The sequence below is a fragment of the Barbus barbus genome (assembly GCF_936440315.1).
Source record: "Barbus barbus genome assembly, chromosome: 26".
Taxonomy (NCBI): Eukaryota; Metazoa; Chordata; class Actinopteri; order Cypriniformes; family Cyprinidae; genus Barbus; species Barbus barbus.
The window spans coordinates 27,150,342-27,168,687 of NC_136754.1; the positions used below are offsets into that span (position 1 = coordinate 27,150,342).

Below are 18,346 nucleotides of genomic sequence, written 5' to 3' on the forward strand. Positions count from 1 at the left end.
ATTATTTAAAAAGAAAAATCTGCATATTTTTTATATATGTTCACTGGCCCCAACGCTATCTTTTGCAATCCCTTGTCTTCAGGTATAACTAGAAGAAACAAAATGATTATTATTTTTTATTATTATATTATAAGTCTATAAAAAAAGAATCCACAACAGGGGTGTGTTTAATCTAATTTAACATGCTTTATTGATAATGTGCACCCAATATTCTTTAGTTTGGTCTCTAACCTGATATTATTAATCAAGTTCTTCTTCAATTTCTTCGCAGTCCTTTTCACATTATTTCCAAAAACAGACATATATTTTGAAGCATTGCAATAATAAGTTCACAGCGCTGCTTTACAATATTAACAGTCACAACCGTATAACAACTGCTGTTCAAAAAGTAAATGCCCAGTGTTACAAAGCATTCTCAAAGACTGATGCTCTAACCACCTTAGCTCTTCAGCAAGACACTTTTAATATTAGCCATACATCGACATATTTGGCTTATAGATGTGAAAACATACAAAGATCCTGTGAGAACAGACAGAGTATTAAATAAAGGATCATCCTTTGTGCTCCATGATTTGTCCTGTAAAAGAAATGGATGAAGAAGTACTGAGCTGTTACTCATGACTTTGTCAAGGCACATGTATTATGAGTTAATGCAGAGGTTAAATTTACTGCAATTAAAAACTGTAAAACTATCAAATGGAGCACCTTTTTAGTTTTGGGAATGTGTTATGGCAATGTTGTGAGATGATTCAACCCATTATTAAGTACTTATGATAAAATGAGCTAACATGTGTTCTCTTGTACAGCAAGAGGTGATCTTAAATGATTGTGTATGTATTTTTCTAGGCAGTGTTGTAAGAATCTCTTTCATCAGTAGGGTTAGTTATTGGCTCCACCTGACGGTGACTCAGTGAAGTATTTCTATGAGGAGGCGCTTGAAGTCACCGCCGCACTCTGAGCTCAGGGCATCCTTCAGGGTCACGTCATATTTCTCCAAGTACATGTCTTTGATGGTCTCCAAATCCACCTGGAAGTGAAAGTGGAAAAGACAATGCAATTTTTCCTTGTAGCACTTCATGATATCAAGGCCGTAAGAATCTCTACCTCAGAGCGTCCCACAATAATACGGATGAGCGTGTCCTCGTCTGTCCCTGCTCCCTTCATGGCAGCGTTCAGACGACGGGCGAAAAACAGCTGCGGGTTTTTAGCACATCGCACTGTTCGAACAAAAACAAATCACTTTATGATCTGTGTGGCTATCGAATATCAAACACATGAAGTCCTGCTGTATTCTTTTAGGAGCTTACAGTCACTGCAATATGACTCTGATTCAAAAGAATGAATTTCCTAAAGGCTTTTGAATAGTTATAGTTACCCAGAGTAATGTAACAGTCCTTTAATGTTCCTGTAGCCTCACTGTCAATTGCATCCAGGATATCTGTTCCAGAGAGCTATGGGAAAACACAAAAGAGAAACCAGAAACTCAGAAAGAAAGCTGAAATGGCTCCTGTAAAGCAGCGCTGGGTATAGCTGGCGTTTGACCGTACAGTTTCATATATCTTGAAGGTGGCCTGAAGCTGTAGGTAGTTCCTGTGAGTGAGGATGTAGGTGAAAGTGGACTCGTCTGTTCCAAAGCGGCCTTCACCTGCCTGTGGAAAACCAACAATAAGTAGGCTAGTTATTCATTCAGTCAACATAATAACAGGGTTGCCAGGTTTGTTTGACAAAGACGGTCAAAAAGCCAATCAAATACATCCCAAAACCAGACCAATGACCAATAAAACAAGCCTAAAACCATCCCAATACCAAAACACAAAACATGCCACAGACTGTTGTATTTTCAAATTTCCTTTTATTTGTATTTAGCAGCTCTTTAGGGAGTTGATTGTATAATATAGTATAATATAATATAATCTTTAGTTATCACTCATCAGCAGTTGGTTGCTAAAACTCCTTAGATTCAAATTTTGTTTATGTGAAACTAAATTTGCAAAACAAAAAATGAAAATCCTGTACTTGGCAACTCAATAATGACGTATAAAATAACAACTAGTTATAAACTTCTCATATGCAGAGTTGTAACAGCAGAGTAAAGCTCACCTCAAACAATGATGTTGCATCTTGTTCTGCCAGTGCTTCATCCACTTCATAAGACTCATCCCTGTTGGCCTGCAGGTGAAGGTCAGTTCTTTATAGCAAATAACAACCTCGGTAGCTTCAGTGGATACATTTTTCCTGGTTAATTTTGTGCTATAACTGCAGATACTGTAGCACATTAACACAAAAATATCCTCTTCAAGAAAAGGAATTCTGCACCATATTATATTATATTATATATATATATATATATATATATATATAAATATATATACGGTGGCCGAGAGAGCACAACACGCTGCAACTTCAGAAAACACATGCAAATAGAAAAAGCACCAGCAAATCAAGAAAACATCTTCTTCAGTTTGACAGCAGGTGCTGCAAATGCTCACAAGACTAACAAATACATCTTATTTGCAGTGCGTTTTTTTGTTTGGTTGTGTTGTGAGTATTTGCAGGGTGTGTGTTGTCAAATTGAGGAAGTTGTTTTCTTAATTTGCAGGTATTTTTTCTATTTGCAGCAGGTTGAGCTCTCTCGGCCACCGTATATATAAGGTAATTGGGACTTTTTATGTTTAATAATTCAGACTTTTTTCTCACAATTCTGAGAAAAAAAGGCAGGATTGTGAGACATAAACAAGTTGAGTATTTTGACATATAAATCAATTGCTATAAAAAAGTCACAATTACATTTTTTACTCTGTGGTGGAAAGAAAATATTTCAAATTTTATGAGAAAAAAAGAATTATGACTCAGAATTGCAAGAAAAAAGTTAAGAATTCTGAGATAAAAAATTGAAATTACTTGTCATAATTTGTTTCACCTGTGGCATAAACAAGCTTCCATTAGTTAGTGCAAAATAGCCAAAGCAAACTTATTGGACACAAGCTCCTTGATGTTTTTATATTTTACCTGTAGGAGAGAAACCAGAAGATTCCTCACTTCTCCACTAGTGTCATCTTCAATATCAGCCTCCAGATCCCGCTCATGAACTGATCATCAAAAGATCTGTTACATGACTATAATCCTGAATTATTTTTATTACCAATAATATTACAGTCACAATAATGAGGTAACAATAAATCATGCCTCTTCATATTTCATTACATCATGAATTTACAATTATATTGGATCCAGACTTACCTTGCATATACGCCTCTTTGCAATTCATAATATCCTGTCAATGAAAAATACACAAAAGTGACGTTTATAAGTAGGGATGTGCAATCAGGTTCCTTTTCAGCTGTGTTCGATGCTATAATAGTAATAGTCAGTGACTATTTCTTCTAATCTAATAAGGAATAACCTGATTGGTGCTGGTGCAGAGGATCTCCACCAGCACGTCCTCATCTGTCCCAGCACCCTTCATGGCTCTCCTCAGGTCTTTAGCCATGAAGATGAGAGGCGGGTCCAGCATGGCCACTATTGCTTTCTCAAAGCTTCCTGTGAGTTCATTCTTCAAGACTTCCTCCAACTCCTTGACAATATGACCACAGACCGAGAGGACAAAACAAAAAAAATGGCTCAAATAGATGTACAGTATGTTGATTCACTGTATATTAACCTATCAATGAATGAGTGAAAAAAATGAACTTGTAAAAAATCATTATAGCTTTCATTCCAAGGATTTTGTGTGTTATATCACTAATATTTAGCATTTTAGTTGATTTAGAGATGTTACCTAAAGAACATTAATGGTTCAATACAATACTTTCCAGTTTTCCATGAGCTCTACACAATTATTAAAAGGGTGAAAGCATAATGGTAGAAACTTTACACCAGTTACCTAATGCAGTCTAAATCAATATAATGTGGTGAAATTAGAAACCATTTGGTCTATGGCTTATGTCGTATATGAGAATAGAGTGTTTGTTCTTATAAACCACTTTATATTTGGGAAAACTGTACTTTTCATTGATTATGATTCATTACTTGCAAGTTGCATTTGTCAATTAGCTGACATTTCAATGATGTGACTCACATCGTCATATTTTTCAAAGTAGGCTTGTTTAATCTCCACCCGCTGGGCTGCAGAGCGGTTCGCTAGAATGGAAATGATGTTCTCCTCATCTGTTCCTGTGAAAGACAGAAGATGAGCTCATACCTCATAATGTCAGTCATTCCTTCAGCAGACTACAGGCCTCACAACTCACCGGTTGAGACTCGAAAGGAAAGCTGAACATGTACTCACCCTCAGACCAACTAAAATGTGGTTTGAAATTTAGGGATGAGGAGAAATGTAGCATTACATTACTCATCAACGCATCCTCTGCAGTGAATGGGTGCCGTCAGAATGATCACAATACAAGTAATCCACACCACTCCAGTCCATCAATTAATATCTTGTGAAGCAAAAAGCTGTGTGTTTGTAAGAAACAAATCTAGGGCTGCAACTAACGATTATTTTGATAATCGATTAGTTGGCCGATTATTCTTTCGATTAATCGATTAATCGGATTAAAAAAATATTGACCAAAAAAAAACACTATTCCACATTCTGCCCAATGTCCTTCAAACAAACGTGACAACTGAATGCTATGAAAACATACAGTGCTTAATTTATTAGACCACTTAGCATAATAAAGAGAAAACATATTTTAGAAATTTGTCAAAAATTTGTTTAAATTTAAAAATGTTATTGTCATTTATTAGACATAATAATAAAAAATGGCCTCATAACAGCTTGCATTCTTGCTGGTATTGTTTATGTACTTTTGGACTGCAATTGGGTATCGTGAAAAAAAAATACTCAAATAAAAAATACAAGAAAAAATAAGTGCTCTGGTTTTCTTTCATAGATAACAGCAATAATGATATTATAGCATTAAAAATAGCCTACTACTGTTACTAAAGAGCTTACACATATTGGAGTACTAACCAGTACAGAAAGCCGAAAAATGATTTTGGTTATCACCAATACTGTTACTTTAGAGCAGCAGTGGCACAAACCTTACATAAACACATTGTTAAACTTACATAAATTTGTTAAGCATTGTAAAAATTGAATATAGTTTAAACCTCTATTAAAAATTAAAATAATAAAGATAATAATAAAGACGAATAAAAACAAACTCAGTGTTAACCAACAGGTAAGAGTAATGTTCTACAGGAACTACTTTGATCACAGTCACCTCGTCATTTCTTTATCCTGTAAAAGGCCGTTATGGAGCGTCTCATGTTTATATTCAGACAGACAATTACACGCTGTTATCCCTTTAAAGTTCCTACTCTCATAAAATATTTTAATTTATTTTAAACCTTAAATTAACTTTCAACAACAGATAATTCAGCACAATGGATATGTTTGCGCTGAAAAGCCTATTAATTGTCTCCCTCTCTACTGTGTTCTGTCCGTCTGACGCGCGCCGGCGCTCATTCGGTATTTTAAACTTAACACAGACTGTCAGGACGGACCTTTATGCAAAAATGGATATGCTCGCGTGAATTTGTGGCATTTATAGATAAGGATATGACCGTAAACTGAACGTTTTTGCGCTGAGGACGCACACGCATCTGTCAAAGCGCCTGACAGGGCAAGCCATTACTCTTATGCATTAGCTAACTTAAAGCTTAAAATAAAGAATTATTTTGGGCAGCTTGGATCACGTGCTTCTCCAGCAGAATCTCATTCTGTTTCCTCCACTATTTTTAGATGCATTTTGTCCATAGAAATGCATTATTCAGTGCCGTAATTTGACTAACCAGCTGAAGTTGGACGTGCACTGTGGGCAGACCCGATTAATCGATAATGAGAATCGTTGTCGATGATTTTCATAATCGATAATAATCGATTTTATCATTAGTTGTTGCAGCCCTAAACAAATCCATCATTAAGGAGTTTTAACTTCAAACTGTCACTTCTGACCAAAATATGGTTCCTTAATCTATAATAACGCTTCCTCCAGTGAAAAAGTCTAGCTCCAGTTAATCCACCAACATTTGTGACCCTGGACCGCAAAACCAGTCATTAAGATTAATTTTTCAAAATTGAGATTTATACATATTCTGAAAGCTGAATAAATAAGCTTTCCATTGATGTGTGGTTGTTAGGACAGTACAACTATTTGGAAATCTGGACTCTGAGGGTGCAAAAAATAAATAAAAAAAATATTGAGAAAATTGCCTTTAAAGTTGTCCAAATTAAGTTCTTAGCAATGCATATTACTAATCAAAAATTTAGTTTTTACATTATATATTTACAGTAGGAAATTTGCAAAATATCTTCATGGAATGTGGTCTTTACTTAATATCCTAATGATTTTTGGCATAAAAGAAAAATCAATAATTTTGACCCATACAATGTATCTTTGGCTATTGCTACAAATATACCCCAGCGACTTAAGACTGGTTTTGTGCTCCACGGTCACATATGTGTTTAGAACTTTCTGGACTGTTTTCACTTGTAAACGGTGCTTGATCTATGCATATTTCTGTCCTGATTCAGACAAGGAATTTTTCACTGGAGAAAACTATTTTATGGATAGAGGACTCGTATTTTAGCCAGAAACAACAGTTAAAAAACGTTTTTGTTTATTACAAACAGCTTTCTGTTTCACAAGACATTGTTTAGTAGACTATTGTGAATGTATTTATCAGCTGTTTGGACTCTCATTCTGACGGCACCCATTCACCGCAGATGATCCATTGGTGAGCAAGTGATGTAATGCTAAATTTCTCTAAATCTGTTCCAATAAAGAAACAAAGAATGGCCTGGGGGTGAGGAAATGTTCAGCAAATTTTCATTTTTTCCTTTAAAGTGCATGAAATCATAATTGACCTGATTTACTTTGTAAATGCAGATTACTAATTTTGAGGTGAACAATTAATCTGTGCAAGTTACTCCACAGAAGGAAAAAATTTTTTTTGCAGTCTTTAATCAAGATCAGAATATTTGCATCCCCTTGGAATGACTTTCCTTTTCTGATGTTTGTCAGTTTGGGCAGAACATCTTTTAACCAGTCCTCTCTAACCAGCAGACTGCTTCAAGTTAGAAATTGTGAGGAGGTATATTAAAAATAAGCTCTGTCTCTATTTTTTCTCATTCGGTATGCCATTTCACTCAGAAATATATCAGAATACTGAAGTGAAGCTGGTCATGAATTCTGCTTCATGCAATCTTCAAAAGTGCTATATCATCATATTGCAAGTAAAAAAAAAAAACAATCACCCATTTATTATGTCAGTGTTTTCCAAGAAGTGATTATTTTTATTCAACCTACCCATTCCTTTGCAGGCCTTACGGATTGCCTTAATGTCTGCCACCACATCAAAGTCCTCATAAGGAGTTACTGTGGGCTGAAATGAAGGTTTTGTAAGAAAAATCATGTGTTATGCAAGTAAACATTTACATCAAGAGATTCTGAAAAAGGTTAAGCAGTTCATTCCTTGTTACACTGTCAAAAGAAGAGATGAGTGCATGTTTTTGAAGGGTTTGTGCATGAGATCACTGCAGCAGCAGCAGAGTCTGTAGGGGAGGAGGGGCTCTGTCTCTAACACACAGAGCTGAGTCATGGGATCTCTGGGCAGGGACGGGAATACAGGAAGCGTCCTCTGCCTCGCCCGCTGCCGTAATAACAACGTGCACTTATTGATAACAAAGTTATTCTTTTATAAATATTCCTCTTCCTCTAAGAGAGAATAATACTGCTCAAATCACAGTAGAATACAAGAAATAATAGTAAATACAAAATTTGTATATTTAATAAAAAATTATTAAATATTAAAAAAAATATTTCGTTTCGAAATTTTAATAATAAACGTGTACGAAAAATGTTAAAACATCAGAATGCAACGCTAAAAACTCGTTTGCGTAGCCTATTTTTTATTTAGTCTGTATTTATTTGCTGCATCCGTAAAACAAACTATAACAACCAAGACTGTTATATGTAGTGAAATAAACTGAGAAAAGTGAAAAAAGAAAGAAACTGCAACTTGTTTTACTCACTTGAACGTTGCCCATCTTGTGATGCTGATGTGAGTCTGTGAACGCGCGCGCTCTCTCTCTCTCTCTCCAGCGCGCGACGCATCTTTTTACTCCGCATCCCTGACGTCACCATATGCGTTTTATCTGATTTCATTTCTATTTTATTTTTTAAATCAATAACCATGTTCTCAACAGAAAAGTAAAGCGTTATTGGTTTACTGTAAAATGTGTTATTACTGCTTGTTGGCTAATACCAAACCTACATGCTTTATTAAACTGATGAGATTATATAAACAAAAATATCTTTCTTCATTCACCAGGAATGAAACAAATGTGCGTAGGCTGATACAACATTTATTGAGCAGAATCATTTGATTTAAGACAACAGAGTCTTTGTTAATTGTGTCCCAGCAGCATCAGCCTACTCGCTGCATGAACCAGAATACTAACATTTATGGCATTTCTATGCTTCCTTGTGAAGTCATATATTGTAGTAGGTCTTGCAGCAGATTGTCAAATATTTTATATTTCTCACAGCTTTTTTAAGGAACTCATTGTACGTGAGTGTAATGGCAATAAAAGGCATTCATTAATTTATGTAATGCACATAATGCAGTAAACAGAGGCATATGATCTCTTATCCTGCGCGAATAGCAAGAAATGCGTCGGTTTATGTATAATGCATGACTTTCAGCTTTCATGCATGCACAGCATGTTCACATCTGACACGTGAATCCATTGAGTCTAACTGATTAGATGATTTCATGTGAGCTAATGCATGTGGTGAATTTGATTAAATTGTAATATTTTTAATTCTGCTCTATTCTATAAACATATACCTAGATTTGTGTTGGTCCGTGTCCTGTTCTTTGACATTGAGAGCATTCATTCATCCACATCTACGGTGAAGACTTGGCTCATTAATATTCATATTAATTAGGCAGGTTATTGGGCGTTTCAAGGAGGTTACTAATCAACGTCAGAAAACTTATTAATATTAATGAGCCGCGCTTTTATTTAGCAAAAATACAGAAACTACATACGGAGAGTGCAGTGTGACTATTCATACGATAGTAGATTAAAATGCTTAAACAAACCAACGCTCGTGATGCGCATGCGCGCTGTCGGCTCTGTCAGCTGACTTCCTGTCTGAGCTGCTAGTGTCCCGCTAATCCTCCAGATCCCGAAAATACCACGGAGAGGGAAGGAAACGGTCCATTCCGCGCCTATCCGTGCGGACACTAAGTAGGTATGGTCATGTTTTTAAAATAAGATTACGCGAGGACCGAAAGTGTTTGAATTTCGACCGGGAAGAAGGGTTTTATCATCGAAATGTCGATACTGGTCTCGAGGGAAGGAACAGCAGTTCACGAGCTCACTTACTATTAATGACTCTTCGTCAGTTTGAATAATTAATATCAGTTACAAGATGATAGATGCGCGGTTGGCGATGCAAAAACACGCACATTTAGAGAAACATCATGTCTTTCAGTTGGCAGACATCTTGTACTAATTATGCCGCGATTAAACACTTCCTGTTCAGCGCCTGTACATCGAGTGAATGCTGACATCACTTGCTGTTACACTGTTTGCATCGCAAACCCTTATATTCATGACGAAATCATGACGTTTTGTAATTGAAGAGCATGCCATTTGACTGTCTAACAGATATACTCTTTTAGATTCAAGATATGTGACCCTGGAACACAAAAACAGTCATGAAGCTGAATAAATAGCTTTGCATTGATGTGTGGTTTGTTAGAACAGGATAATATTTGGTTGAGATACAACTATTTGAAAATCTGAGGGTGCAAAAAAATCTAAATATTGATAAAATCACCTTTAAAGTTGTCCAAATGAAGTTCTTAGCAATGCATATTAATTATCAGAAATTCAGTTTTGATATATTTAGGGTAGGAAATTTACAAAATATCTTCATGGAACATGATCTTTACTTAATATCCTAATGATTTTTGGCATAAAATAAAAATAAAATGTATTGTTGGCTAATGCTACAAATATACCCCAGCGACTTAAGACTAGTTTTGTGGTCCAGGGTCACCTAGATGCTTTTAACATGGGTGAATATATTTATTTTATAGCCAACTAGTGTTTTTATCTCTTAAACTACATTATTTGGGTTGTCACACAAGCCCAAACTGTTGAGAGTTCACCCTCCTGCCTGCTTTATCTGGTCTCTCTTGCAGGGCTGAATGCCTCTCAAATCTTATCAAGGTCCCACAGAGCTCTTCTATCAGCCAGTGAGCGTCATATTCATTTTCATTGTGCTGTGAATTATAGGAGTGAGGTCCCACCATGGAATGTGAGGTCTGAGGGGCAGCCACCATGATTGGAGGACTGTTCATCTACAACCATAAAGGGGAGGTGCTCATCTCCCGCGTCTACCGCGATGATATAGGGTGAGTGAGTTCATCATGGGTGGAGAATGGTCTTAAAACTGCTTCTGATCTCAAGGACTAGGCTTGTGAGTTGATAGGCTTTCTCAAAACCACATAATCTGGAAACGTGCTGGTAAACAGCACCAAAACACAACCACCAAAGCTGCTCAGAACACTTTGCCAACACATATACCAATTTACTTTTGCTCAGGCAAACTTTAAATGTATTTATTGTTGCTGTTAGAAATATTAGTATACATTTTGGGTGCGAATAGACTGGCCTTATTATTAATGCGCAAGCTCAGCAGGGTTTGAACTCTATATCATTGGGGTCATCCTGTTAGGGAAGAGGAAGGATGACAGGACGTTAGAGAGCAGGAAGCATTACTCCATTCCATCACCATATTTCATTTTTCTATAACTATAAATGAGGAAGTATTATTTTTTCATTCCTTCACAGAACCCCAGATCAAGTTTTTGTCCTCAAAAAGATTTAATCTGTGTGTTTCCATTAATGTTGTCCATGTACACATGCAGCCCATGTTTGTCTTTTTCCTTGTAATGATTCCCCTCATGCTCTTTGTACTGTTTTTCTCCATGTTCATTGTGGCTACTGTAGCACTAGGTAAGCGATCCTACTACAACCAATGACCCGAAAGCATGCTTTTAGACCTCAGCAAGCAAGCAACCAATCACTCTGACGCATGTCACCAGTGACCCCCAATACAGGGTTGGGCAATATAGCCAAAAATAATTATCTATCTGTGTTTTAAGCCTTTTAATAATACATCTAAATTTTTGTATTTGTATTTTTTTTGCAATCGAGAGAAAGAGCAAACACCAAAAATATTAAATTACAGCCAACGAGTCAAAGACAAGACATAGCATTTTGTATATTATATTTTATATAATGTTTAAAAAAAACAGAATATGGGTGAATGTTCCATCATCATTCTGCGTAACAGATATATTGATGTAAAAATAATAACTTACTTATTGCGACTTGTACTTATTAAAATATATAAAACAATAAGTGAAAGAGAGCGATAAAACAATATAACCATTAAAGCCCTGGCACACCAAGCTGAACGTAAGGCCATTGTTGAGCATCTGTCAGCTCAGTTTTTGCAGTGTTTTCTGCATTAGTTACAGTATGTTTCTACTGGCATGGAGCAAGCGTTTTCAATTCATTCCTATGGAAGTTGAGCATAAACGCTTGTGCGGTGCATTATGGGATTGAAAGCAGTGTCGAGAAAGCGTTGAGAGTGGCCAAGAGTGTCAAAAACTTTTTGTAAATATCTTTATGCAAATATCGAGCGAAAAACGCCTGGGCGACAGCCAATCGGCGTTAAAAGAAGAAACAACGCAAACAGGGTGTAAACATGGTTTTCAGAGGTGTGCTCTGCCCTAAATTTGACACCCCAAAACAGTAGCGTTGCCAGCAGCACTGAGCGCAGATTTGACGCTGTAGTGGAAATGCATAGTTGGGCTCTACTTGGTCCCCATTGACTGCTTTTTGGCCTATTGGGCATTTTAAATCGGCGAAGTAGTGCACAAGAAGAAAAGCGAAAGCAAGCTAAGAGGACACACACAAAAGGATGTTCTAATTTTACGCTCATCTTACCGGAGCATCCAAATACACGTTCTCTTATGCAGGAACGGAACGTACGGGCTAGTTGGACACTGGCTGCAGTCTTCACTGTGTGTTCAAGTACAACATTTTAGCCCAGAAGCAGGTGATGCGACGCGACAGTCGGCTTTTATCGGTTTGGTGTGTCACAGCCTTTAAACCATTGCTACCAAAAAATAACATGCATAGACTTCCATGTACAGTTTGGAGTGAACGTCCATTAAATCAGTGTTTTGATCAAATGAACCATAGAAGAACTGATTCGTATAAGTGAAGCAAACCTCTCAGCAATACCGATATTGTGACATTAGGGGTGATGCTTTCGAAATGGGCACGAAACTGTCCTAGTAACATGGTTTTTAGGAAATTTAAGACATATGGAAAAAGCATGTAAAACTTTGCAAGATTTTCTGTCATCTATAGCATATTGAATGTTTTGTGAATATTCATATTGCCCAGCTCTACTGCAAGCATGTCACCTGACATACTTCAGTCAATCAGATATTGTGAAGATATGCTAATGCACCAGCAGCAGACTGAAATGACCATGATGCCCTTTCCCTTTTGATTACGCTCAGGCATGAGATGACACATTTTAGTGAGTTTTGTGTATCTTGGATATTTTGACATTATGCATCTTTTAATTAATTAATTTTGACCTTGATGTTTATTGGATCGCAGTTGCAGTCGATTAAATTGGATGGAGTAAAAATATCTGGCAAAAAATGTTTAAGAAAAATTGGGCTGTCTTTATATAAATCTCTTCAAAAGAAGTTCTCTTATTTGTTTTAGACAGGCGAGAGATCTTTTGTCTGCAGGACCTTGTTACTTATCTTGAGGTTCATGAAGGTTTGGGTCAGCAGGGAAGATCCTTTAATGCTTTGTTCGCCGACAGAAGGAGTGTTTGTCTTACAGGGTTTACTAGCAGATGGTGACCATGTGCTCACTCTTTCTGCCCAACTCCATTATCTCTGCCTTGACCTGACGTTCTTCTCCTCCTCCACAGACGCAATGCGGTGGATGCGTTCCGCGTGAACGTGATCCACGCCCGTCAGCAGGTGCGCTCTCCTGTCACCAACATCGCCCGCACCAGCTTCTTCCACGTCAAACGCTCCAACATCTGGCTGGCTGCTGTCACCAAGCAGAATGTCAACGCTGCTATGGTGTTCGAGTTCCTCTACAAGATGTGCGACGTCATGACGGCTTACTTTGGGAAGATCAGCGAGGAGAATATCAAGAACAACTTTGTGCTGATCTACGAGTTGCTGGACGGTAAGACTGGTTCAGAAACACACAAACCATTTCCTGACACTGTTCTCCTTCAGTTCTATCTGATCCTCGGTGTGTCTGTGTTAACCGCATTACCTCAAACCAAACTCACCCGCCTCTAAATGGCATGCTTTCCTGGCAGTCATCTGCTGTTTGCGGGAAGGTGCGTCCTAAACCATGAGCTGGCCAGGAAACCTTGTCCAACAGCTGAAAAAATAAATGGTTACCTAAATGAAACCTGGAGACAAAGTCTGTTTAAAGCAGTTCTTGAGGCGTTAAGTGACTCATTCCAGAATAATGATTAATTTGTCTTTGTGTGTGTGTTTGCAGAGATCCTGGATTTTGGATACCCACAAAACTCTGAGACAGGAGCACTGAAGACTTTTATTACCCAGCAGGGCATCAAAGGCCAGGTAAGAATTCATATATATATTTTTTTTTTTTTCCTGTCTTTTTTTTTTATGTGAAAGGGATCAAACTGCTTGTACATGATACATTTAGCTCTGGGTTAATAGAGCAAGTGACAGTTCCAATAACTCCCGGCCAGTGGGCCATCATTTTTCCATTTTTCTTTTTCCTTTGTTTTTGAGCTCTGCCCATGTTGTCTGTGCAGATTCTAATAGACAACATTTCTCTTTTCTTTCTTGCTTTTCTGGACGTGTCTGGCTGCAGCATCAGGTATGTGTAAATGTATTTCATTTCTCAGATTACACTGTAGTACTAGTGGCCCCAAAGTATTTGGACACTTCTACCACTCTTCAAAATAGTCAGTGAGTGTGACCTTTCTAAATGTTCGGTGGTCCATTATTGATCTCAGACTAAGGAGGAGCAGTCTCAGATCACCAGCCAGGTGACCGGGCAAATCGGTTGGCGTCGTGAAGGCATCAAGTATCGCCGCAACGAGCTCTTCCTGGATGTGCTGGAGAGCGTCAACCTGCTCATGTCTCCACAGGGTGAGACCGCACTACCTGAGGACTCGTGAGTGTGTGTCTTTAGTTATTAGAGCCAAACCATTCACATGCTACTGTGTCATCCCGACAGGTCAGGTCCTGAGCGCTCACGTCTCCGGTCGTGTTGTGATGAAGAGCTATCTGAGTGGAATGCCTGAATGCAAGTTTGGCATGAATGACAAAATCGTCATTGACAAACAGGGGAAAGGAGGAACTACTGATGATCCTGGGAAAAGGTTTCAGAGTGCCTCATGCTTATGCAAAGTTTTTGCTTGTCTCTTATTTGCTTTGAAAATTACGTTTTTCTTTTTGTCTGAATTTTGTGTTTCTTGATCCAGAATTTTCAAAAATGTTTGATTGTAAAGTGTGTGGTTTATTTTGGTTTTTGAAGCTGTCTGTTTTTGTTGCGTCTCTTTTTCTCTGTGCTACCACAGTGATTTAGGGGGAAGGTATTGTATCTTTATATTTCTGTGTTCAGTTTTATGTTGCTTTTAAACTGTACAACATATGAGTGTCTTTTGTTACTATTTCCATTTAGCTATTTATTTATTGTTTATATATGATATGCATTTGACCATTATTAGCATTATTTAAATTGTATAATTATAAATTCAGTTTTTTTTTAAATTCCATCTCTCTATTCTTTGTCCATGCCAGATTACAGAAGAATATTAACGTACATAAATATTTTGACAACTGATTTTACTTTAAATTTTATATTGAAGATTTCATTTGAAACCATTTTTAAACAATATAGCAATGTTACTCTACTGTTCAAAGGTTTGGAGTCTGTAAAATGTTTCTTATTCTCACCAAGGCTGCATTTATTTGATCAAACATATAGTAATAACAGTAATATTATAAAGTATTGTTACAGTGTACAATAACGTTTTTTAAAATTGTAATATATTTTAAAATATAGTTTATATCTGATGCAAAGCTGAATTTTCAGCATCATTACTCCAGTCTTCAGTGTCACATGATCCTTCAGAAATCATTCTAATATACTCAAGAAACATTTCTTCTTATTATTATTATCTTGTATATTTTAATGGAAACTATGATAATTTTTTCAGGATTCTTTAATACATAAAGTAACAGCATTTATTTGAATTATAGAACATTATAAATGTATTAACTGTCACTTTTGATAAATTTAATGCATCCTTGCTAAATAAAAGTATTTTGTTTAAAAAAAAAAATCTAACTTTTGAAACAGTAGTGTAGGTTTCATATTGGTAAATGAGATTGATTGTTGTCAGTTATTGGCCATAATGAAAATGATGTGAACCGTTCAATACATCCCTAGTTTTTAAAAGTACAGCAGTGATTTTATTTGATTTAATTAGATTTTTGGTATTTTTTGTCAGTGGTAATGCAGTTTATTCTCATATTTGACAAATATCAAACACTCATCATCTTTGTTTCTCTATCAGTTCTACCAGTGGCAAACAGTCCATAGCCATCGATGACTGCACTTTCCATCAGTGTGTGCGTCTCAGCAAGTTCGACTCTGAGCGCAGCATCAGCTTCATTCCTCCTGATGGGGAGTATGAGCTCATGAGGTCAGTTCAGCTTCCGTCTGTCTTCACACTCGAGTCTGACTCTGTCTAACACATCCTCAATCTGCGGTGCAGGTATCGCACCACTAAGGACATAATCCTGCCCTTCCGGGTCATTCCACTGGTTCGAGAGGTTGGGCGCACAAAGCTGGAGGTCAAAGTTGTCATCAAATCTAATTTCAAGCCCTCACTCCTGGCACAGAAAATAGAGGTCAGTTTAAAGAAATTATATAGGCATAACATTACATTTTCACACAGTTGAATTTGTCAGTTGATATATGAGGTGAATGTTTTGAACAGGTGCGCATTCCTACACCTCTGAACACTAGTGGAGTGCAGGTGATCTGTATGAAAGGAAAAGCTAAATACAAGGCCAGTGAGAATGCTATCGTGTGGAAGTAAGTGTCACTGTCATCTTGACATTTCTCTGCATTTGGAGTTTGTGTGTGTATATACTCATGTCACCCCGTCTGTCTGCTCAGGATCAAACGCATGGCAGGAATGAAGGAGTCTCAGATCAGTGCGGAGATCGAGCTGCTGCCCACTAATGATAAGAAGAAGTGGGCCCGTCCACCCATTTCCATGAACTTTGAGGTGAGTGTTTGTGTTTTTGACAAGTCCCACATCGCTAAATGCCACTTTCTACATAAATGGTGCAAAGTACTTTTTTTTTTTTTTCAACAAATTATTTGTAAAAGGAGGTGCTTAAAGTGGATAGTTCACCCAAAAATTTTAATTGTCATTAATTACTCCCCCTCATGACGTTCCAAACCCGTAAGACCTTCGTTCATCTTTGTAACACAAATTAAGATATTTTTGATGCAATCCGAGAGCTCTCTGACCCTCCATAGACAGCAAGGGCTCTACAATCAAGACACAGAAATGTAGTAAGGGCGTTGTTAAAATAGTCCATGTGACATCAGTGGTTCAACTGTCATTTTACGAAGCTACCAGAATACTTTTTGTGCGCAAAGAAAACAAAAATAATGACTTTATTCAATGATTTCTTCTTTCCCGGGACAGTCCTCAGCCATTATCGACGCTGATGTGATGTGCGCTGTGCCTTATTTACCAGCAGAGGAAAGCAATGCGCATGCGTCAATAATGGCAGAAATCGTTGAATGAAGTCGTTATTTTTGTTTTCTTTGCGCACAAAGTATTCTCGTAGCTTCGTATAATTACAGTTGAACCACTGATGTCACATGGACTTGTTTTAACAATGTCTTTTCTGGCCCTTGACCTTAATTGTAATTTAGCAATAAATATAAATATTGATTTATTATCAGAAAACATCTATTTACTATCATACTGTATGTTTCTTATAAATGACAATTTTATGTTTCTCGTAAATGACAGAAAAAATTAGCTTAACTTAAAAATAACTTTAGATACCGTTTATTTGATATATTCATATATTAGTATCATTATTGTCTAAAATAATAGTTTCTGACGTATTTTCTGTCACGAAAACAAATTCCTCGTATGTGTAAACATACCAATAAAGCTGATTCTGATATCTGATTGTCACCAATTAGTTCCCCTTGAGAACACATCTCTGATGTATTTCCTCCATTATCTTCCTCTGTCTCAGGTTCCGTTTGCTCCCTCGGGGCTGAAGGTTCGTTACCTGAAGGTATTCGAGTCTAAACTCAACTACAGTGACCACGATGTGATTAAATGGGTGCGATACATCGGACGCAGCGGAATCTACGAGACGCGCTGCTAATAAGCCTCTGAGAAGAGGGACCAGCTCTTACTCTCCTATAAATATACTATGTTTCCCTCCTTCCCTCTCAAAATTTCTGGATGAATTAAAAAAAGCTAATTACAAAAAATATGCAAAATGTGAAACGTAGTTACCTGTACTTGTTTGTAGTGCTGTAATGAACAGATCCAGTGGAGAGCAGTGGGTGGTGCAGTCTGTGTCTGTCTGTCAGTCAAAGCCCAGCTTCCTGATTCGCTGTAGTCGGTCTTACGGGGACCACTCTCCATTTAGTTGTTGGTTATTCTCCCATTGGTCATACTCTCAGTATCTTATCCCTGTCTCTCTGTGACTGTTTAGTTCAGTATAAATATATTACGAGGAAAAAACGTTGTGTTGGTGTGTATTTGTCATTCGAAGACTCCTTTTCTTCAATTTACGTGAAACATATGTGACCCTGGAGCACAAAACCAGTCTTAAGTAGCACAGGTATATTTGTAGCAATAGCCAACAATACATTGTATGGGTCAAAATTATAAATTTTTCTTTTATGCCAAAAATCATTAGGATATTATATAAAGGTCATGTTCCATGAAGATATATTAAATATATAAAAACTTAATTTGTGAGTAGTGAAATGCATTAAGGACTTCATTTGGACAACTTTAAAGGCCATTTTCTCAGTATTTAGATTTTTTTTGCACCCTAAAATTCCAGATTTTTAAATCATTGTATCTCTTTAAGTACTTGTAATTAGATTATATTACATTTTAAAATACTTGTAATCAGACTGCAGTTGATTTTTTTTTTTTAA

General features: G+C 37.0%; 3 protein-coding genes across 3 annotated transcripts in view; 1 reads left to right on the forward strand and 2 right to left on the reverse strand.

Moving 5' to 3' along the window:
• The window catches only part of LOC306846144 (tyrosine-protein kinase JAK1-like), an 830,156-nt gene that overhangs the window by 264,676 nt on the left and 547,134 nt on the right, over positions 1–18,346 (reverse strand). The window lies entirely within an intron of this gene.
• On the reverse strand, positions 163–9,542 carry anxa13l (annexin A13, like). Its single transcript, XM_079379469.1, has 12 exons — positions 8,042–9,542; positions 7,317–7,392; positions 4,079–4,173; positions 3,404–3,574; positions 3,241–3,274; positions 3,010–3,089; positions 2,101–2,169; positions 1,548–1,649; positions 1,376–1,451; positions 1,105–1,217; positions 897–1,027; positions 163–577 (listed from the first exon to the last, which is right to left on the reverse strand). Exons 1-11 carry the CDS (start codon positions 8,054–8,056, stop codon positions 908–910), a joined length of 951 nt encoding a protein of 316 aa, XP_079235595.1. The 5' UTR covers positions 8,057–9,542; the 3' UTR covers positions 163–577; positions 897–907.
• ap2m1a (adaptor related protein complex 2 subunit mu 1a) lies at positions 9,148–18,314 on the forward strand. The gene is made up of 11 exons (XM_079379470.1): positions 9,148–9,269; positions 10,322–10,440; positions 13,056–13,321; positions 13,649–13,731; positions 14,136–14,271; positions 14,360–14,504; positions 15,705–15,833; positions 15,906–16,041; positions 16,131–16,228; positions 16,313–16,424; positions 17,422–18,314. Exons 2-11 carry the CDS (start codon positions 10,367–10,369, stop codon positions 17,554–17,556), a joined length of 1,314 nt encoding a protein of 437 aa, XP_079235596.1. The 5' UTR covers positions 9,148–9,269; positions 10,322–10,366; the 3' UTR covers positions 17,557–18,314.